This window comes from Hippoglossus hippoglossus, chromosome 22, assembly GCF_009819705.1.
Source record: "Hippoglossus hippoglossus isolate fHipHip1 chromosome 22, fHipHip1.pri, whole genome shotgun sequence".
Taxonomy (NCBI): Eukaryota; Metazoa; Chordata; class Actinopteri; order Pleuronectiformes; family Pleuronectidae; genus Hippoglossus; species Hippoglossus hippoglossus.
Window position 1 is genome coordinate 12,538,610 of NC_047172.1, and position 23,456 is coordinate 12,562,065.

The 23,456-nt window shown below is 42.4% G+C and overlaps 1 protein-coding gene across 3 annotated transcripts in view; it reads left to right on the plus strand.

Annotated features, from left to right (window-relative positions):
• The window catches only part of evla (Enah/Vasp-like a), a 38,597-nt gene that overhangs the window by 12,749 nt on the left and 2,392 nt on the right, over positions 1-23,456 (plus strand). For all 3 annotated transcript variants that reach the window (XM_034576824.1, XM_034576823.1, XM_034576825.1), the window contains exons 2-9: positions 10,208-10,376; positions 11,308-11,488; positions 17,089-17,146; positions 17,726-17,787; positions 18,686-19,621; positions 21,571-21,815; positions 22,450-22,565; positions 22,903-22,930. In XM_034576824.1, coding sequence (XP_034432715.1) covers positions 10,208-10,376; positions 11,308-11,488; positions 17,089-17,146; positions 17,726-17,787; positions 18,686-19,621; positions 21,571-21,815; positions 22,450-22,565; positions 22,903-22,930 — 1,795 coding nt within the window. The remainder of the gene's footprint in view (positions 1-10,207; positions 10,377-11,307; positions 11,489-17,088; positions 17,147-17,725; positions 17,788-18,685; positions 19,622-21,570; positions 21,816-22,449; positions 22,566-22,902; positions 22,931-23,456) is intronic.

Sequence of the window (23,456 nt, forward strand, 5' to 3'; positions counted from 1 at the left end):
TGGCTATGCTTGAAGATAATGCTTTGGTTGTTACGGCTATAATGAATCCAGAATGACATAAACACTGTGTTCAGTGAAAGCAGAGAACTGGTGCAGACATGTGAGTAATTGTGGCAGAAAGCAGATGTGAGGAGGAGTCCGGCTTTTGTCTTAAGTGCACGACCAACGTGCTTCAATCAATCCACGACTCTGCCTTAGAATATAATAATAATTATGGTGGGACCCAGGATATTTTCTGTAGTTTACCCAGTTACAGATGTTTCTTAAATGTATGGTAACTAGTGGCAGGTGCAGCTAAGCGGCTGCACACAGTAACACACAGCGACCGCAGAGCACGTGGCTAAGACGTAAACTACACTCACTGAGACATTCACTTTGATACGAGGGGGAGGCGGGGCCTTGCTTAATTAATAGGATATTTTTTCATTTTAGAAAACAGCTATATGTAAAGAAATAGTGTGGAATTTTGGGAAATGTATTTATCTGCTTCCTTGCTGAGAGGATGGATGCCAATATTTGTACGTTAAGCTAGAAGCCAGTTAGCTTATTTTAGCTTAGTTTAAAGACATGGAGACATGGAGAAAAGTGACGAGGAGCCGTGACTTCTTGGAGTTCTCCTACATACAGTATTTACCTACACAAAGAAATAATGGTATCAATCTTCTCATCTGAAAAAAGGGTATTTCCTCAGAATGTATTTTTACCTTTAGAAAATGTCCAAGCTGAGCCAATAAAAGCTTAACAGTATTTATTTAAGCAAGCCATTTGATATCAAGTGTTAATAATCCATCACAGTGCCCACAGGAAGAGTTTTCCACTCGGGTTTCTTCTGTGGGACTCGTGTAGTTCTGGTGGTGTCTTGTTGTCTCAGTTTGACATACTTGTAGCTTCATAAGGCCTTGGAACAGCAGTGTTTTTAGCTAAATGCTAATGCTAACCTGGCAACATGCTCTCAAAGACAGAAAATACAGCTTAGGCTAATTCAATTTTTACCAGATGGTGGCGCTAGAGAAAAGGTCAATGGCTCCACTAATTTTTACAAGAAAATGTTTACATGTGTAGAAAGTACTCTGTGGTTCTTCTTGACCATAAACAAAAATGGACGACATGACAGCTCCCCAAGCCAAAACATTTTGTTCTCCCCCTGGTGGATAGCTGCAGGATAGATCAGAGACCTGTTAGTGGAGCCTGGATCAAAGTGGTGGAGAGACGAACCAACATTACCATCCAACATAATTTTAATATAATATCTAGATAGTAAAGGGATATTGAAGATAATAGCTCTATAAGGCTGTGTCTGACTGTTCATTAGATTTAATTACCCCGTTCCTTCTTGGCAGCATTGTTGCATCACATGCTGCAACAATCCTGCAATCCTTGGAATCTGGCATCCGTCGCGTATCTCGCTGTTTCTTTCAGAGAAGCTAAATACGCTTTGTTTGCTCACTTACAAATGACCAGGCTTCACACAGTTTCTCAGCAGTAAAGTTGCTGTGTGCTTTTTTTAGTTCCCGCAGGCCTCCCTCCCTCCATGTGCCTGTGAATAGTACTTTCCCCGTGGAGCAGATTAGAGGTCTTGTACGAGAGTTAAGTCCTGGATAATTTAGATTTAAGACTGCAGTGAGGTAATGAGCCGCCTGCCAGGCTCTGTCTGTAATTCAGTCAGTCAGACAGACATCGTCCCTCTGTCAGACGGACCCCCAAAACACACACACACACACACACACACACACACACACACACACACACACACACACACACACACACACACACACTGAGGCATCCATACTGTTAATGTATACACCCCCACCCATGCTATACAAAGGCGGCGCCCCAAAAGGCCCGGTGAACCCTGGACTCTATAATCCTCAATGTCACCATAATAATAACAGACAACTAACTGAATCCATACACAGTAACCAATCTGTGTGTGTGCTTGCCTCTGTTGTTCTTAGCTTTTCCCTCACTAAAAATACCAGTGAGTTATTTTGGGTGTATGCATAGCATGGGTACCGTAATGTTCTGTGTGTGGGTGTATAAGTATGTATTTCCTTTCCTGTCTGAGGAAAGAGTCGCTCCTCACAACACAGTGTGCATTTGAATTTGGAGCTGTGTTTTATATTTCACAGTAGTCTGGTGGTTTGTTTGTCTTGTCCACATCTCCGCTTCTGTCCAGCATAAACACAAACAGGATGGATCAATTAGAACATGTTTATTTTACTGACTTAACTGTATGAAGTTGACATAGTTTGGTTTCTCTCACCAATCAAGACATATTTCAGAAAATACTTCAGAATGAAGATGACATTACTTGTGACCACGGTCTGGACCAATAGACAGGTGTAAAAATGCCCTCAGACCTCCTGAGTTGATTTCTAATCCCTCCTTGACTCTGACTGTAAAGCTGCTTTCAGACATGCACTGAACTCTGCAGACCTCCATATTTTCTCCACAGGATGTGCATGTGTGAATGCAAAGTGAGTGAGAGCCTCCGCACCTGGCCCCCGAGTATACAGTATGTCTAAATTCAGGAGAATTGGACACCGCTGGATTCACTGTGAGTGAGACACAGATGAAGATGTGAAGAGAGTTTGTGGTGATAAGAGCGTTTAAAAAACATCACGTGATCTGCGCAGTAGAATTAATACGACACATCCTGCCTCTGCCGGCTGCTCCACCTCTTGCCAAAATAATGCGATGGATTTGTTGCTGTTGTGAACGCGTCCGTGCGGAGATCCCGCTGCGTTTGTAAAGTCCGGACCCAATTGTCCGGACTTTACGGATTAAGTCACCAAACAGGCTTGAATGAAGCTGTGTAATTATCTCTCCTGCTGCACAGGAAACTAGTTGGATGCTTTCTTTTTTTTAAGGAAGTTAATTAGCATGAAATAAACAGATTAATTTGATAAATGAAGTTGTGACCAGCTGTGCAGATCAACTGCTGCCCCCATAATATGCAACACATGATCAGGGGTAACTACTCCGTTCATCAGATTGTCTCTTTTCATTATTAGACCCACATTACACGGTAGCCGATATGTGTTTTGTTATTGGATTGCGTTTGTCCTTTTAAGCCTTTAGTAGAGTTTTTAACATTTGGTTTTCCTCACAGAAATAACGACCCAACAAATCTAAACTGCTGTCGTGAGCGCGGCGTGAATGACTCATCGTTTGTTCATGTCTGTCCGGGCGCCCTCCTCTCTGAACCAACACTATAAAACAACCCCTGCAACAAAAAGCTAATGATATTAGAAGCTCTGCCCTCAGGTGGTGCCCAGAGAGAGCACCTCGTACGCCCCACCACCCCGACCCCCTCCCACAGTATATCAAGGAAACACTTTCCCACCCTCTCACAGAAACATGGTATGATGCTCCTAATACACACTCATGTGTACAACATGGTATATTGTGGACTGGATCAGGTCTCTTCTTTCTGCTAATGGACGGGCCTCGAAGGAACAAAACACAGCCATGATGCTCAAAGTGTGCTTGTATGGGATTTATGTGTAGGAGGGAGGGGGGGGGCGAGAGGGGGCCACATATGTCCAACCATGTGTGCAGCGAAGTGCTTGGCTTAATTCAAAGGCCTGGGAATGTGGCCTCCTTTTCACCACTCGCCGATGAGGCTTATTTGACATGAGGAAGCGCTCAGATTGGCAGGAGCCTTCATATCCTCTCTGCTCTTGATTTTCATCTCTTTCTCGCTCCCTTTTCTGTCTTTTTTTTCCTCCTCACCCTTCTCATGCTGCCGTTTTGAGGTGAATATTACTGAGCCTCCGCTGAGAAATCTGCTTAGTCCAGCAAAAACAAGGTGAAATGCTCAGACGGAGGCTGGCGGCCAGATCAAGTCAAGTTGATCCTTTTTCCAGGAAATAAGCAGACTTTAAACTCTAAACTCAGACTACATGTCTTTTCTCTTTGCAGGCACATATATATTGTCAGCCAATGGCATAAAAGACAGGCTTTAAAAATATTTGTGTTCATCTTATTAGTGTGTCAATGTGGTGTGCGAAGCGTACAGTATTTCTTTTCTTATTCATGAGCTGGCAGTGGGGAACTGCTAATGCATTTTTAAAGATAGTATATAGAATGTATAAGAGGGAAATACCAGCAGGCTGAAACCCTCAGAGGACTGGAACAACCTAAAGTGGGAAACTGCTCAAATGATCAGTCAGCTAAAGGTCGTACAGGAGCATTCAGGACCTTTTATTAAACTACTTAGAGTCGCTATAACCTATTTATTTATATAGACAGGGGATCATAGGGCTACTTTAATTTCATAGGGGGTCACATATAAACAAAGATAGAAGGAAAGGAATACTGGACCAGCATTCACCAGCTGGCCACATCAACTTTATACAATCACTACAATGGCAGTGAATAGAGCATATACCTCCGCCAAGGCCCAACAGTCCCTTTTTAAATTCAGTCAGCTGCACCAAAATCCCAGCTCGTCCGGTCTGAATGTAGAAGTGTCTCTGGGCCAGACACTGGATCCCAAATTGCTCCTGACGACTGTGGCGACAGCGTGTGAATGAGTTGCATGACTGAGAGACAAAGCGTTACATATTGAAGAGTGTCAACTGTACTGTAAAGTACTTTGAGGGGTTGTTACTTCTAGGAAAGCACTACATACTGTGAATGCAGGCCGTTTACCTTATTGCCCACACATAGTCAGACATAAGTCTTCTAAGTATAAGTAATTGTTTTTTCTATGATTTATTCCCTGGAGAAAATAATCCCCCCAAAAAATCTCACAGTTTGAAAGAAAAGAAATCCTGCATACGGATCCACGCAAAAGTGGAATGTGGTCTTTGTTGGCCCGTGTCCCATCCTTCCACAAACTTTCATGGAAATCTAGTTTTTGCGTCATCCTGCTAACAAACCAATGGACAGGAGAAGAAACATTACCTCCTTGGTGGAGGTAATAATATTGTGTAATGTTGTGTTGACAGTTGTTCTGCCCCCAAGTGGCTAAAATGTTCAGAACATGGAGGAATTTCTGCATCATCTTGCATCTTCTGGTTTCTTTTTCTCTTTTCATTCCATATCTACACATAATGTGTTGGAAAAGCCAAAGTGCCAACTAGCGACATATCTTGTTTCTTAACTTTGTCAAATATTTTTTTCTTTCTTTTAACTTCCCTGATAAAATGTAAAATATTCTTCACTGTTGCTTGAGTCTGACCTTCATTTCCTCCTGATCTCAACATCAGTTTGATTCATCGTGTTATTTTAATGTCACTGATTGCGATCGTCAGCTTTCTGACCTTTTTCACATTATGCCTGCGCGGCCTTCATCACAGATCCAGTCACTCCGTGTCCTCTGCCTCTCCGCGTCCTTCTACTCCGTCACACATTCTTATGGCTGAAAATTCATCATGAGTCAAACATTTGAGCTGGATTTTATTTTGTTAAGTTGGTCGCAGCAGCTGTGATGTTAAACAGCTGTCATGTGCCCGACTGGGCCTTGTCTCATCCTAAGTCATGTGATGTAGAGAGAATCCACCACCGTCTGTAACTGGATCATACACAGAGGCATTTAACCCACTGTCAGAAGTAGTGAAATTAGCCGAGCGGCTCTGTGAAGTTCAGTGTTCGTGCAAAGGAACTAGATAACAGAAACTTATCATCATGTGTTGATTGAGCAACACACTGTATATAAAGAACCAGCAGACGAGACATTCTTTATTTCTGCCCGCTTGATGGGAAGTGAAACCGTCAGCATCGTGTTTGAGGGGCTACATCCCCCTGACCCAAACTGCTCCAGAAATAGGGCCTGTTTTTGTAAGAGGATCCATCAGCAAGACACAGAAACCCCCCCCTCTCTTTTCCCAATGAGACTCTGGTGGTCTGTCGGGTCTCTGAAGTGCAGAGAGGTGTCCGTCTAACTTTTGCAGAGATGTAAGAAACATGATGTCTGTCGTTATCCCATAGGAGCTTCACCTCAAATATGGAGGCAGTGAAGTTTTCAGTCTGCTGTGTCGTCCTTCCTGGTTTATCAGTGATGACATTCACGATTACTTCCCACTGAGAAGGACAAATATTGCTTTTAGTTTTTCTTAACCTTGAAATATATCAGTGAGACTATTGCAATGCCCCCATCTTAACATGCCTGCTAGGAAAAGGCTGCTGGACTCTCAAGCTGCGCCATCGCTGCCGCACAAAGATCTGTTCACCTGATTATTCAAAGTTCAGTGAAGCTCAACCTAATACACAGAACCTCGAACTGGAGAATCAGTTGCTGTTGTTGTAAGCACGCTGTTGTAATGATCCACAAAGTCACTCGTGAGTCCGTCGCTGCTACAGAGCTTGTTTATGTAAAGTTTATTAATATTGAACGTATCACATTTCCAAATCTCACCAAATTCAACACTGCACATTTGAGTGTTCAAGAGTTGAGTCGATAAGATGAACAGTTCTCAGGATATGCGAAACACAGACAGAGAGAGATTTTCTGGATTTAGAAGATGATGACAGTTGTGTGAGGTTAAGTTTGAATGTTTGCGTCCGTGTCAAACAGGGTTTTATATTTTGTTTGTAGTGAGTTGATGGATTTGGATCCTGTGCTATTTTTAAATGTATTTGAGGAACTTCACATTCGCATCTGTTTGTGTTAATGACAAATGTGTTTCCTGTTTGATTTGGAACTTCCTGTTGGTCTGTGGATGGAGGATATTTATTATGCAACCAGCATCTTGCTTTTGTCTTGGTTTTACCATCCAAGCCTGAGACTAAATCAAACAAGAATGTCACTCAGAGAACTCAAACCTCCACCAAGGCCACACATGCCTGCATGCAACCACATTAGGGTTGCATACTAACCCAATCCACTTAACATGCCTCATTTATTTCATCAAGATCCATGAATTATTCTGTGAGAAATCGATGAAAATCTTATGTAAAGACAGTGAAAACAAATCCTCCATCCGGACCTGCGCCAATACGTTCTTTCCTTTTCCTGTAATCCCACTAACAGACAGACAATCAAACCGAGACGAAAACATTAGCTCCTCGCTGGAGGAAATTAATCTCTTTTGATTCTGTGGTTTAACTATAAATCAGAAGCATTGTCATTCATTTGTGTTTTGATAACTTCATGTATGTTGCTGCTGGTTAACTCAACAACAGTTGTGCAGCGAGGAGTGATGGGTATTTGACAGAGGGAGGGTGGCTGTAATGGTGGGCGTTGTTTCTGAAATCCATCTGTCGAGAAAGCTTTGAAGCTAAGAGATGTGCTGTGCAGTTTATATTGAGACTTTCAAACATTGTTATGTGGAATTAGACATCTGTCAACAGCTGTCGAGAGATTCCAACGATGAAATGATTTTCAGATGAAAGATTTCACCTAGACATAAAACCATGTTGATATCTGGTTATTATGTCAGATTGAAAACTTTACTTATAAATAATATTTTCAGAAAATCCATCCAGAATGCACTTAGAAACAAACATCAGCCCCAGTCTGCATCTCTTCTATTAAAAATCCATTAATTGTAGAAGATGGAGATGCAGGGTGGATGTGAAGCTGCTGTCTCATCACTGCTGAGTTATTTGAGGCTGTTCAGACGACCGCAGGGGAACCGGAGAGCAGATGAGAGCAGGGAAGTGAGAGGAAACCGGATGAGACCAAACCATGTGGTGGTACAGTCCGGTGGGTGGGGGGTCTCTCAGGTGTCATGTCATCTTCCTCCTGCAGAGCAGCGCGTCGGAGGAAAGGTTGTCGGAGGAGGGGGTGGTCACGTGTTGGCATTTTAATGTTACCGGCGTCCTCAGGGCCTTGGAAACAAGTCGCAGCCACGAGAGACAAGATCATGTGTCAATTAATTTACATATCTGCTTTTGCCATTTTTATTAATATTATTTCATTTTTGTTTTTAATGTAGTAAATAACTGAGTACAAAACATCATTGTATAATTTCATTAATTTCAGGCCCAGTAGTCAAGATGATAGAACAATTCAGTCACTCATACTCCGTAAGCACAGCGTGTGTTCTGTGTTATAAAGGGTTTCCTCTGGGTAACGTCTTTAAAGGGTGCTGACGAATCTCAAGTTCATCATTGCAAAGTCTCAAATATTATTGTTTTGTAAAGTTTGTTTGTAATCGTGGATTTAAAATATGACTCGAAGGAACAATCTTTTGCACTTGATAACTTACTGAAGATGTGTCAAATACTGATGAAACTGTAACAGGAAGTATAAACTTAAGCTAAAGCTGCAACAATAATTGGAGTCACTGATGAATTTCTGTACATCTGGACCTGACTAGTTTGTGGCATTTAATAGTTATTTCATTGCTAATCAAGAAAATAACCAGTAGGGTATAAAAGTTGAAGTTAAAACTTACAATTTTAAGTTGCAGCCCTATTTAACTTTGTCAAGTCCTTACATTTTCCTGTATGTGATAACACAAATGTGCGAGTCAGTTGCTCTGGACATCATGAACTTTTCCTGTCAGCCCCCTGGTAAAATGTCTGAGTGAGACCATGTGAGAATACAGCAGGAAAATGTCATGAGCTGTCAGACACGAAGAAGACGCAGATGAAGATGTCAACTTGGAAAGAAAACAAAATTGGATAAGGGACGATGTGCTGCAAACAATAACATGTGATATCTGCAGCAGAATTTATACGTCATGTCCCGCCTCCTTCATACTCTACTCGGGCGCCCCCCCTCGTCTGAAAGCTCCGGACATTCTTCTGTTGTTGTGAACGTGTCGGACCTGAACAACCTCTTGTTGCATTCTGCATATACAGGTTATGTCTGAAAAGCAGCTTTAAAGTCGGGCTGCAGATATTGCAGCACTATAGTGTATTGAGAGTCACTAAGCACATTAACAAAGCCCCTCGCTTTGCTTTCCTTGGCCTTCACGCCAGCAGCCTGCTAATGTGCGTCTGAGAGTGGCTCCCCGAGGTGTCGGAGGTGAAAACCAGAGAAGCATTTAGACACTTCACAGGTTCCGCAGTTTAACTTCACCTCTGCGTGTCCATGTCACCTCTTGGCTTTAACACCTCCGGGCACACGTGGTGCTGAGGTCATAGCTGTAGTCTCACACACGGCACATATGGCTCGAGCTGTGTTATCCTGTCGGTGGTCATTTTGTGATGTGATTTGTGATGTGATAAAGCCACATGAGTCCGTTGCCAAGCGCGTCCTTTTTATTGGTTCATTTGCTTCAGAAGCTTGTGTGTGTGTGTGTGTGTGTGTGTGTGTGTGTGTGTGTGTGTGTGTGTGTGTGTGTGTGTGTGTGTGTGTGTGTGTGTGTGTGTGTGTGTGTGTGTGTGTGTGTGTGTGTGTTATGTGACTTTTTTACCCAATGCGTCTGCAGCTGGTTTGCTGATCAAACACTTTTGCGTTTTTAACACACTTTATCATTACCCGACACATCGTGCACACCCTCCTGTACACGTGTGTACATGTGCTGTATAATGATGCCACCGCACCACAGTAAAGGCTGGATTTACCAGGGTTGAGCTTTAGGTTGACGTTCCGTTTATAGCTTTTAAAAATGGCAACACGTGCTCTCGTCAGTATGCACAGGCTGCTGCATTCCGGCAGTATGCGTGTTTATGTTGCAGTGGTCATCTGCTATCTGCAGAAAGGTGTGGCTTCCCTCAGCTCACCAGATAATTACACCCTAACTCTGTTTTATTGGTTTTAATCCATTGATCACATTTTAGGGGTAAGAGAGTGCAGTGAAGCATCTCTATAATCCAATATTCTCAACCATTAAAAGAGCCGCCCAATCACACCCACTTTCCAGTTATTTTCTCTTCCGTTCGCTTTTATCTCTTAACTTAGCTTCTCGTGAAGGACTTCTTTCATTATTCTTTGTAAAATCACTGGGCTTTGAAATCTGTGCCTCAGTGGCAAAGGGTAAGGTCGACGTGTTTCCTTTTATCAGTCTTAATGAAGTTGTAGGAGCTTTGAATGATTTTTTCCTTCACTGAATCTATTATCCAGCACCTGGTATAAAAATAGAATGACTACCTTTTAACATCTTATTTGGCAAGGACACATGAAATGTTGTTGAATGATGATAGAATTATCAATATTCTTGTGAAAACCTTTGTAACAAACCACTCATTCCCATTTATGCCGGATTAAAGAAACTGTATATAACATCGACTGGCTCTCGATACACCTCTCCACATCCAGCAGAATGATGTTAACACATTCTTTCTTTGTCCCTCTTTCTGCCTCCAGTGAACAGAGTATCTGCCAGGCGCGGGCCTCGGTCATGGTCTACGATGATGCCAGTAAGAAGTGGGTGCCCATTAAGCCCGGGCAGCAGGGCTTCAGTCGCATCAACATCTACCACAACACTGCCAACAACACCTTCCGAGTGGTGGGCGTCAAACTGCAGGACCAGCAGGTGAGAGACGGAACGAAAAGGATCAATATTACTAACTCTGGTTATTGTTTAGTTGTCATTCTCATATAATCCCCCCACTCCTTCCTCAGATACTCATTTGTAATGTTTCACCACAAAAGGCGTTCATATTTGTTTTGTATTCATTCACAACCTAAGTCAGAAAGATTCAAGAAATAATTCCCAGTCATGTGAAAAGTTGTTTGTCCAAGAAGAAGCCCAACTTCCAAGTCGTGGAAGTTGGGCTTCTTCTTGGACAAACAACTTTTCACACCTTCGGTCAATTTACGTATTAACCTAACCCCTAATATCATGTCTTAAGACTGTGGGGGCTCGGCCGAAACCGGGATTTGAACCAAGAACCTTCTTGCTGTGCGACGACCACTGTGCTGAATGCAGCTATAGCTGCTATAGCATAAAAAAGAGTGAGAGTTTTTACAGCTGAGTAAAATGAACAACCGTGCCCTGATTTAAAATACAGCATGATGTGAGGTCATATTATAATTCAATGGCCTTTTTTGTCAGTGCAGATGTTTGTTTCTTTCTCCAATGTAATGGAGGAATTTTAGATTTAATTATGATCCCTCAGTAAAGAGAGTCAACCCTTCCTCCAAAATAGATGCTCATCTTTCATGACTGAGACAACTGAAAAAGATCTTGCATTTATTTAAAGAAAATCATAGAATGATTGTAGCGTGAGTTTGTACTTTTTATCCTCGTCCTTCACAACACTGGTTCTGTTGGGGTTATAAAACCATCAGTGAGGCAGATGGACACTCTGGTCAAATCTCCAAACAGCTGTTAAATTGTGAATCTCCTTCTGCTCCTTCGACACCAGCTGATGATGAACATTGAGAGAAATCTTGTTAATACTTGTTAATACTAGACATGTCTTCTTTGACTTCACAGCATCTTTTGCTCTCTTGCATTAAAGGTGGTGATCAACTACTCCATAGTGAAGGGCCTGAAGTACAATCAGGCCACTCCGACCTTCCATCAGTGGCGTGACGCTCGCCAGGTCTATGGGCTGAACTTTGCCAGTAAGGAGGAGGCCACCACCTTCTCCAACGCCATGCTGTTCGCCCTCAATGTCCTCAGCTCACCTGACGGCGGAGGTAAGGATTCATGACGTGTATATATAGAATAAATTCATCTTACATAATTCGAATTCCCACCTCTAACCATTATTTAATCCATTCATAAAAAATTCCCTCCATGATCAATATTTTCCATGAGGCGCTAATACCCTGGTTTGTGTTGGACTCTCTGTCGGGCCATGAGGTTGTTCTAAGACATTCTCTGAATGTTTCAGTGGGTCATGTTTTATCTCCATGGAGAAATGGTGGGGGCGGACTCTGTGATGTTTGTGTGTGGAATGTCAGATGGATTTCACATCAAATTCTGCCTCTAATCTGTGAGCAATACAAATCTATTTTTAATAACAAAACAATGTTTTAACACAGTTTGACTATGTCGAAACTCTGAATAGTTCTTCACTCTCTCTACTTTTTTAAACACAATGAAAAACGTTTTATAGACAACAGTAGCATGAAGATGATTGACAAGACGACATTCAAGCAACACACAATAATCTAAACTGTTGATTATATGTCCACATGTAGCTGCAATGTTCAAAGCCTATGTTTCATAGGACTGAACAAAGCTGTACTGCCCTCTGCTGGTTCATAACACGTATTGCAGATGCACTCTAGAATCCAAAGTTATTGTGGCTGGTTGCTAAGTGGAAAGTTGTTCTTTTATCCTCATTTAAAGATTTGTTTTCATATGTTCACCTCCAGTCAACAGCTGATGGAGACAGAAAGGAAATGAGTGGAGCGAGAGGGGGCATCAAGGTCGTTGGTTTGCATCTCGTGTTTTCCCCATCTACAGCTTCACTGTTGCATTACTGACCATAGCTTTTCAAAGTAAAACATAAGAACTGTCTAAAGCATGGAAGCAGCCTTATTATAGATGTAGTCAACTCAGCAGATTTGTGTTTTTTTTATGTGCTTTCTACATGATCAGACCTGAGCTGTATTAGAAGTTGAAGTCACAAATACTCTAAGAGTTTATTTAATAGCTTCTGAGCAGCTCTGGTTACGAGCCACTTATAAGTTGTGTATTTAACTGAGGTGTCATCCCATCCCATCCTTGTGACTCTTGGCTAAAATATCCCATAAGGAGCCTTGATGTCGTGGCTCACTGCGCTCACATGGCAGCATGATGGGCCTGGTCCTGCAGGGGAAAAGTGTGTGTGTGTGTGAGGAAAGGTTTCTCGTTGACGTCTTGATTATTCTCCAGTTCTTGACAGTACTAATGGTAAATAGGATTTTTGGAAACATCACTGGTACTTTGGATACTTAAGGGAGAGTTTCTCACTATGTTGACTCCAGAGATTTCACCTGGTGTCCTCAGGCGGGTTTCTACAGCCATCATCACCCTCAGTAAGTGTTGTGCTGTAGAGGGAAGATGTCATGCACGTTCGCAATGGTGACAAGCTGCTCGGCGAACAGAGGGAAGTTGAGCTTCAACTATTTCTTCACAATGAAAAAGAGACGTATTGTGTAGATGATTGTTTCTTATGGTGCTGATGAGCTGTGATATAGACCTGCATGTCAGTAATGTCTTGAAACAACATTGTAAACATTACAGAGGTGAAATTAGTTAAGTTAAATTAACAGAACAATAATCTAGAACTATTTTGGTCATTGAATAATTGTTTTACTTTCCGAGCAAAGGATTTGATGCTTTTCTTTGCCATCAATTCACGTTTTGGACTCAAGAAATGAGATGTAAGAAGACACCTTGTGCTCTGGGAAGTTTTGATGTGTGTCTCTTCACTATTTATTTTCGACATATACTTGTCTACACATTTAAAAAAGAAAAATGAGGCTGTTGAGGAAGACATTAATTTCATAACTTATACTTTTAAAACTCACATTGGCCTGTAAAAAGTTTATTGACAGAGAGAATTAGTATTGAAAACTGAAAAAGATGGGGGTTTTGTTCTTTTTCTAAGGATTTTTGGCAGTTCATGTGGAATAAACTGGAAACCCTCACCACTGATTTTGGAAAAACTCAGAAAATGTGAGGAGATCATTCAGAAGAGTGCAAATCAGAATAAAATTGAGGGAAGGCTATGGATGCTTAAAAAGAAAAGTAAAATCTGTCTGTTTCTGTGTGGTTTTACTTTTAAGGAGGCTGATGTTTGTCATTCATCATCTACTGAAAGAATGTTCCTGGAGTACAACAGTGAGGGATAATTGATTTTTCCTTGATTTCATTAAGACGGCTCACATATGCACAGTGGTCTCCTGAGATAAAATACTTACAAGTCTGATCAGGTCTTATCGTCCCCTGAGCTTCCTGTTCTTCTCTGACCTTCCCCCTGGCAACAGCAGAGCACCTCTAGTCACCATGTTAGCAGTATATACACACACACACACACACACACACACACACACACACACACACACACACACACACACATTTATATATATATATATATATGCATGGATACACATTAAGCACAGCAGCACTGCGACACGGGGTGATATTTGTCTCCTTCACATGAGCCTCATTAACGTCTGCAGATGGTTTGTGACGTGTTAATAAAAAGCCTCGGGTTATGTTTGAACACTGAATCCCTGAAGTCTGGAGCAGAGTCAGCAGGTGCATGAAGCATCTGATGTTTTCACTGCATCTGTAGATTTATATTCCTATATTCAGTCTCTGAGTCTCTGCAACAAAATGTAAGGAACAGTGTTGTGCTTATGTTGAACAGTGGACCTGTCATTACAAAGCCTGCAGTGTCAGACACATTCTCATATCAACTCCCTCTTAGCATCTTATTCACAGTGATCTAAAAACTTATTTTAGATCTGCAGATACTTATTTAGCAGGATCTCTGCAGGGTCTAAAAAAAGTCTTCAGTCTTAAATTCAACAATCTGAATTTGACGCCTTAAAATGCTTGAATGCATTAAATGTTACAGACTAGGTCTTAAACACGTTCAGGTTGGTCTCAAGTGTTTTTTAATGGGAAAAAAAATGAAGGATTCTCTGATTTAAGGTCTTCAGATGTGAATATTTCCTGGTTTCTTTGCTCCTCTAATGACAATAAAGTGAATATATTTGGTTTGTGGACTAAACAAGACATTTGAAGAGGCCATCTCCGGGTTTTTGAAACACAGATCGACAGGTTTTACCATTTTCTGACATTATATGATAATCAACAGATTAATCGATAATGAAAATAATCGTTCATTTCAGCTCTCGTCTCCATGTGTTGTAGTTCTTTCTCAGCGACACAGATAAAAGCTGTAATAAAACTACAAACGTCCCCGTCAGAATTGATCTCAGTACACTGTGGCTGTGGGAAAGACTATGGATACCTACTGTCTCTGTAGTTTGAGAGATAACATGGTGTTTCTCTACTAGGCTACTTCACCTTATTTTCAAATTAGGGACTCTGATATTCCTTCATATCTGTCGTACTTGACATAGATCTTAAATATTATAAGACCCCAATCAAAGCAAAAAAATACATCACTTCAGTCTTGTCTCTTTTTGCAGAGAGAGCTTTCTGTGTTTTTAACCCTCTGAATATTTGCTAAATTTAGTGTGCAGCTTCGCCAGCAGAGCACATAATTACCACGAGCTAACGAGCAGAGTTCAGGGGGGTGTCAGGGAGCGAGGAGGAAAAGGACGTCTTCAAGGCATCGCTTCTTTTACTCTGCAGCACAACAAAAGAAATCCAGCAACCGGGTCAAAGCCAGGGCAGCGTGCAAGTCTGTCATCATCAGCAAGTGAAGCCTGCATTTTGCAACCTCCGTCACTCACTGCCTGATGACAGATGATGATCTCAACGGTTTGGTGCATAGGTCAAGTTGGCTTTATGGACAGACTAGAATGTCAGAGGAAATAAAAGATTAAGCCTAACACAAGAGAAAAAGAAATATATTACAGGAGGAGGAACCCAAGTTTGATCTGTCTTCATGTACAGACAGAAAAAAAATAACATTAGAAAAAACAATGTAGAGAAACAAAATTACATCATTTTCTTCACTTTTATCAGTTGAATTGTTTTATTATTATCATTTATAAAGCACTTTTAACAGAATTAACCTAAATGAAAGCTGCAGAAAGGACTGAAGTTTGATAACATATTAAAGAGAAAGAAAAAAATCTATTCAACATAGTTAAAATCTTCTCTTTCAGTCGTCTTTGTGATCCGTGCTTTGCTTTTCAAACTGCAGCTCTTCCTCCGTGTTGACTGCCCCCATCGCCCCGCCCGACACCCCCATCCACGCCCCCGTCACAGCCAACGGAAATATCACCCATGGTTGTACTTGATGACACAGTTAAATGACTGGTATTCTGGTGATATGTGATAAGTGCCCTCCCCCTGACGCAGCCCTGTTAATAGATGCCCCAGAATGAGACTCTAAAAACTCACCCCAGGGTTCGGGTGAGGAGGCGGCTGAAGACTGTCTGTAGTTGGTCAACAAGCAAAGTGCTAAACTAAGAAGGTCATGTGGCTGATGTTGATTATTTAACATTCAGCAGAGGCTGTTATCGTGTTGAGGTAGCACCATGAAACCGTGTTGACACAGTGACTCAAACACTGATGATTCATCTTTTATTGAAAGGATTTTATGTCTCTTCATGGATTTCTTTAGAATCTGTGTGGGATCTGTTTTGTTCTGTTTTAGGAGCCGTGATCTTTTCCTGTGCAGCGTTTTTCTGTTTCTCTCTCTCTCTCTTTCTCTCTCTCTCTCTCTCTCTCTCTCTCTCTCTCTCTCCCTCTCTTTGAGATCCTTTTCCTCTCTCCCTCTCTTTGAGATCCTTTTCCTGCTGTGGTTTACAGTTGAGATTCCTGTGGCTGCGACATTATAAACAGATTGTTGGCTCTCTGGGGCAAAGTCACAATACCTCACATGACGCCTGCTGCTGCGTTATGACTGATGCCACTGTTTTATATAAGATGATTCTTGGATTTGTGCCCATATGAAAATGCACAAGCACAAAAACTGAATCCTTTACATTTAAGCACAAAACATATGTTTCAACAGTGTGGTACAATTACAGAGATGATAATACCTATTAGAAATAAGCAGCAATGTGAAACAACAAAGCTGCTGCAGCATGTAACAAACAAAAGTAGCATATTGTACACAAAGATACACGAGGGAGGAAATTTGAAGTATTAAACCGAGGATAAGCTGACACGTTGGTCATCAGGTATTAGTATAAGTATAAAAATAACCCTAAGGAGGATGATGTAAGAAGAGGGAGAAAAGAATAAGGGAAGCAAAGGGACAGAGATGATAGAGGGAGAGAAGCAGATTAGTGTCCAGAAGATAAAGAAAGACCAGAAAGAGGAGGGGGGGGGGGGGGGGGGGGGAGTAAAATGCGACAATGCAAACAAGATGTAAAAGAGCAAGGCCAGACAGGAAAAGCAGAGGATGAAGAAGAGGAAAAAAGTTCAGTTCTGACCTTTCCCTTTGCTGCAGGTCTTCCTCTCTCTCTCTCTCTCTCCCTTTTTCACGTTTACGATGTCCTGACAATACGGACAAAAATGCCCTCGAAATCATATGTTGTAAAAGCTTGTGCTCTGTGCTAAAGGGAAAGTTCATTTTTGCCTCTTTAGACTGTAAGGAAACTGTTGATTGATATAAATTTAGATCTTTTTTCTCTTCCCTTGTCTCTTCCAGGTCCAGTCGTCCAGCGCCAAAATGGGCCGTCCTCAGAGGAGAGTGAGGCACAGAGGAGGTACGAGTTTCCTCAACCTGCTCTGCTGAAGACAAGAGCAGAGATGAAGAAAAACATAAAAAATATGAAAATCACAAATGTGGATAAAGACAAAAGTATGAAGTGTTTTACTGGAAACAGGTTAGGGAAACCCAGTTGAAGTAAATAGGTGGACTAACTATACCAGGTTTATGCTCCACACACACACACACACACACACACACACACACACTACGTCTTAGTTTAATCAGTTCATTGATAGTTTTGTATTGTTTTTTTATGAAACAACAATAACAAAATTTAGAGCAGGTTTAGAGCAGGTTCCCAAACTAGGGGTCAGGATCCCTAGGGGGTCGTGAGACATAGGAGGGTCACAAGATGATTTCCAGAAATCAAATACAATTCAAAAAACACTTCTCAATATCATATTTTAGCCATAATTGTTCCAGGATGAGGATGAGACTGGCGACACAAAACTAAAGCATCATGATCCTCTTTGCTGCTGTTTTCTTCTGCAGCACTGTAATCCCTATGAAACCTCTTCTTCATTTTAAAACATTTGAATGACTTTAACAACACAGACATCCCTGTGTTTCACAGGATGATGGAGCAACATCAGATGCAGGCGCACAAGGAGAGGGAGCGACGGACATCAGGATCAGGTGAGGCCTAGACAAACAAACCCACACCCAGCTGTATGGACACACACACACACGCTCTCACACACATGCTGGTCTGGAGACCGAAGGCTGCGCGGCGTCAGCTCCGAGCTACACAAACATTTCAGACAAACAGGTGAAGGAAAAAAAAACCTTCGGGCACATTCAAACTGTCAGTAAATGGGTATTTGCTCGCTTTTGTTTTTTTTTATTTGAGAGAACTTATCAGTGCTGGGTCGGGTGAAGCACTCTGTACGTTGCCAAAGCAAACAGGTGATTTTATCATGAATAAATACCAGAGATTCCAGACCCTGCATCCGTTGGCTCCGGCAGGTAAACAGGCTTCCCCAGTGTTGTTTGTGTTAGTGTTTCCAGGCCTTAGTTTCCACCACTACTCCCCCAGTCTGTGTGCCCTCGTGCTTTTTTGAATCCGTGCACACGTACAAATGTTCAAGTCTGCCTCTCAAACACACACACACAGACTTCAACATCCTCCTCTGTCCCTGCTGTCAGTGGTGATATCAGTACCCTCCTCCCCCCTCCCCCCTCTCCCCCTCTGTCCCTGCAACATGCTGCACTGCCATCTCTTTCTTCCAGCTACTGTTGGGGGGGAAATGCCATATGCTTTCTGATCATGGCTCAGTCATGTTGCATTCTGCTGCTTGTTCTTTTTATGCTATTTTGATTATTTCTTATTTGCTGCCAGCTTCTGTTTTTTGGATTGCTCCTGATTTTCTCATCTTGCTTTGTTGATCAGTTGGTTGCTTTTCATTCTTCTCACGTTTTTCTCTTTTCTGTTTTCCTTTGTTTGTTGCCCTCCTTCGTCGTCCTCCTCTTCGTTTGCATCTCCTCTCTCTCTCTCTCTCCTCTCTCTCTGTCTTTCTCTCTCTGCCCGTCACAGTCGTTTCCACTCTCCAATATAAAGTCTCCACTCCTGTCACTCACCCAGACACACCTCCCGAGTACAGACAGTACAGAGCTAGCACACTGCCACCCTCCTATGTCCGCGTGGCCTCCTCCCCTCCCACCTCGGTCTCCTCTCCGTCTCAGGAGAGAGAGGCAGGGGCTGCTAGGGACAAGGCCCAGCTCTCCTCCCAGCTCTCCACCTCCCTCGCCTCAGCTTTTTCCCCAGTCCAGGCAGGAGTGACCACGCTGGGCCGACAGGTCCGTCAGATCCCCCTTTCTCCTCCCTCCGCAGCCCGCCACCTCCACCTCCAACAGCAGCAACAAGACTTCATGCTCCCCCCTAAACACGGCACCTGGTCCGCCTCTCATTTACAGCAAATGTACGCCCAGTTGCCCCCCTCCTGCTCCCCTCCAATCATGATGGCCATGCCTGTGAAGCAGAGCTTGCCCCCACAGCCCGTTCTCCCGGTGGCTCACCCACTCCCGCCCGTGAGCACCAGGATGAAGCCCCCACCTCGTGACCCGGGCACGATGACGGGCCCTCACCAACAGTACCCCCAGTACCAGCCCCAGCCTCACTCCAACGGCCAGCCAGACGACCATTACTCCCCTCACTCTCAGCATCTGCCACTCACCCCTCAGCTCTGTGAGGCCGTCCCCCTGCCTCCTCTGATAGGTCAGCCAGCCCCAGGCCCTGCCCCCAGCCACCAGCCCCAGTATCCATCCACCTTCCACCCTCAGCAGCACCAGCAACTACAACAACAACAACAACTACCACCGCAGCAGCAGGTGTACCACCATCAGACCCAGCCCCTCACCACCACCTCCTCCTCCTCCTCCTCACCCCCCTCTTACACTGCAATGTCTGACGGGGGCTCGCCCAAGAAGACCCCCTCCCCCATCCCCCAGCAGACCCCCATGGCCATCAGCAGTAAGTATTAGGAGGAGAGAGGAGGAGGTAGTCTCTCAGCAGAGGGATGTTACTCATGTGTAGTGTTTGTGTGAATGTGTGTGTGAGTGGGAGCAGAACACAATAGAGACCCACACAGATGTTTGTACTTATGTTGCTCGATGACGTCTCCTCTCAGGAGTGTGAGGGTGTGAACATGACGTGACCCACCCTGCTGCACCTATAGAACGAGACCTATAGGGCGAGATAACTGTTATCACTGATATAGCCTAATCCAGGCCAGAGGAATAGGAAACACCTGTGTGGGCTTGTAGAACCTTTAAATCAAACAGTGATGAACTCATTCGGCCTTTTAAATAATAAATAATAGCACAAAAAAAACAAGGTTACCAAGTAAATATCAAAACATCAATTTAAATCATTGAAAGGCTTTTCCTATAACAAAAAATGTTTTAAGCAATGATTTTAAAACAGGTAAAGTGTTAATTCTAATCTCACTAATTACTATTATTCAACAAAATTAATAGGTATACACAGGTTCTTTAAATGCAGGTATATTAATAAAAAGTTTGTCTTTCTGGGTTTTTTTTCCTCCATTGTCAACATCACAAACTCACCAACAACTGAGGTGCTCTCTCACCTCCCTGTCTTGCCAAATTAGCGTGCATTAGAAGAATCTTAAAATGAATCCTGAATTTCAGTTGCAGCCAATGAAGGGAAACAAGAATCGGAGAGATGGGGGCCGCAGTTCCTGCCTGGCGCTGGTTAACATGCGAGCAGCAGTGTTCTGCACTAGCTTTTGTAAATAACTTTAGCACAAGAACAACCAGCCTTTGACTTGTCATGCAGAAACAGCACAGGTTACTAATAACATTAAATTAACGACGGCTCGGTTCTGTTCAGTTGTACCAGTCGACCATGACTGTGTGTTGTGAGTCTGCACAACACCAGGAGCCTGAAACTGACGCAGCTAAATGGAATCCAGGCGTTGTTCAAATATATACACCTGTGATCTTTCTTTTGACACGAAACATACAAGTTAAATATTTTGATCCTGGCATGTCAGCAAGTGTTTTAATTAGTGAAAACATCAGAGGGAAGACAAACATCTCCTGAAAGTAGGAGGATGGAAGCAGTGCAGGCTTGTAGACTTGACCCAGAAAGAAACTGCAGGGGTTTTAAAATATGATGAGTTCCTTTAACTTTATAATAACTCACCTAATTCCTCCAGGATTAGGGATTATGTAAAAAAAAAAATGCTTCAGTTCCTCGTATATTAATTTTAAAAGGATTTACACAACCTAAAACTAAATTTTAAAGTCACATTTCAATCTCAGTCAATAGTTCAACTCCAACGTTCTGCGATACAATAACCCTTCAACAAAATGAGTCATTTTGAATATGCATTTTTCAACATATGACATTAATTTGTCAGATTTACATCCAGACAGCTTAAGTTTTGCATTTATTAATTATGCTCTGAAAGTCATCCTGCAAAACAACCTTTGAAACATGCTTTAATTACTTAAATTCAACCTTTTGTCCTTTTTATATCACAGTTAATTATATTACAAGTTGTGGCTCTTTTGATATAATATTTATACAGACATTGTGCAGTGGATCATAGTAATGCCTAAACTTAAGCTGTCTTGGATATTTTAGATGATAATGCAGCTTGAACAAAAAGATAAATACTAATATGGGGAAAGTAATGATTGCAAGTTGGAAATTAGTCCAATTAATAAGTCTCTATTAATAAGTCTCTATTAGTTTTTCACAAAATTAAACAAAATTAAATTTACTAAACAGCCAGTATCCCTCTCCCAGTGGAAAACCCTGATCTGTGAATAACTTAGCTACCTTCCACTAGCAGTTTCCTGAGATGAGGCTTTATCAATCTTCCAAAGGTGGAAAAAAAGGTCAGTAAACTGATTGAGTTATTAACTGATGTGTAATTCTGCTCCTCCCAGGCCCCCCTGTCTCTGCAGGTATGCTTTCTGTGGCGCCCCCTCCTTCTGCAGTTCCACCACCCATTGCTGGCCCTCCAGCACCCCCCCCTCCACCGGGTCCACCGCCCCCGATGGCAGTGCCCCCACCCATGCCCCCTCCGCTGCCCACTGGTGGAGGGCCTCCTGGGGGGCCGCCCGGGGGCCAGCTGACACCCTCAGGACTGGCTGCAGCCTTGGCTGGAGCCAAACTACGTAAAGTACATAGGGTGAGACTCCCTGGTTGAACCTCAGGAGGTTTATCCACACATGTTTATCAGTCTGTGCCAGGGACAGCCAGCAGCCGGAGGTTTGGTGTTTTTAGATTGTCCGTTAGTCCGTCCCATTCTTATGAATAAGATATCTCAGCCTCAAGGGGACTCCTCCTTGGTGTGAATGTTCAGTTTGACTCAAGGAACTCAATGAACTGATCAAAGGTAAAAGTCACTGTGACCTCACAAAGCACATTTGTTGCCTTATGAACAGAATATCTCAAGAACGCCCAGAGGGAATTTCTTCAAATTCGGTACAGACATTCACTTGAACTTTTTACAATTTGCTTGTCAGAGGTCAAAGTCACTTTCTTTTCCCTCGGAAATGTGTTACCTCATAAAAGCCTCGAGATAATACTTTCAAATTTGCAACAAAGGTTCAATTACACTCACAGATGAGCTGATTAGATTTCAGTGTGTCAAAGGTCAGAGGTCACAGTGGCCTCATGAATTTGGAAAAAAGTGTAAAAAACTTCACTTGCTGGCAGAAGTATATAAACACAAGATGGTATTTCTAGTTTTATTTAATCAGTATTTAATTTGGAAAAATGGAGACAGTAAACTCAAACCTGTTTTATTATGTGCTCCTCAGGAGGAAAGCAGTCCACCTGGGTCTGGAGCAAAAAGTGACTCCAACCGGTCTAGTGGTGGCAGTGGTGGTGGTGGGGAGGGTCTGATGCAGGAGATGAATGCCTTACTAGCTCGCAGGTCAAACAGCTACACACACACACACACACACACACTCACACTCTCTCACACACACACACACACACACACACACACACACACACACACACACACACACACACACACACACACACACACACACACACACACCTTTGTCTTATAGACAAATAGAAAAATAAAACGCCTGCTCTCTCAGCCCCTCAACATTTTCACCCTGGTTCCATTTCCCTCTGAAACTTGGATTTGAACTCTTGTTAATATTTCTTATATCTCCTCCTGGTAATGATCTTTGTGTGCTAGTCAATGATTTACCTTTATGATCTCACTGTTTGCTCATGTCCACATTCTGCCCTCACAGACGGAAAGCTTCAGAGAAACCTGATGAAGTAAGTTTTTTTTTATTTCAGGTCAACATATGTGTCATCATATATCATGCAGGTGTACAAGTGGTTAATTAATAATAACATGATTATTAATATTTTCTGACTGCAAATAATGGTGAAAAATGAAGCCTGAGCTTAATTTTATTCACTGCTGAGAACGAGATGAGAGGATTAATACTGTTCTCATGTGAGTGTAGCGTCGCATACAGACTAGGTGCAGTGTACAAAAACAAATTGTGAATTATTATAAGATATTATAAAACTATTTTAGCTATGAAATTCTAAGCTTTAGAGGAGCTGGGAGGCAGATTTAGTTCACTTCACACAAAGCCTCACTAGCTGTTCCTCCTTTTTCCAGTCTATGTGCTAAGCTAGCCGGTTTCATGGTGGCTTTATTATATTTAGCATTTAGACAAGAGTGGAATCAATGCTCTCGTCGAACTCTTGGCCTTAAATTGAAGAAGTGTATTTTAAAGAATGTTGAATTTTTGTCTTGTTAATGTTATCATCTGTTTTTTCCTCTTTCCTG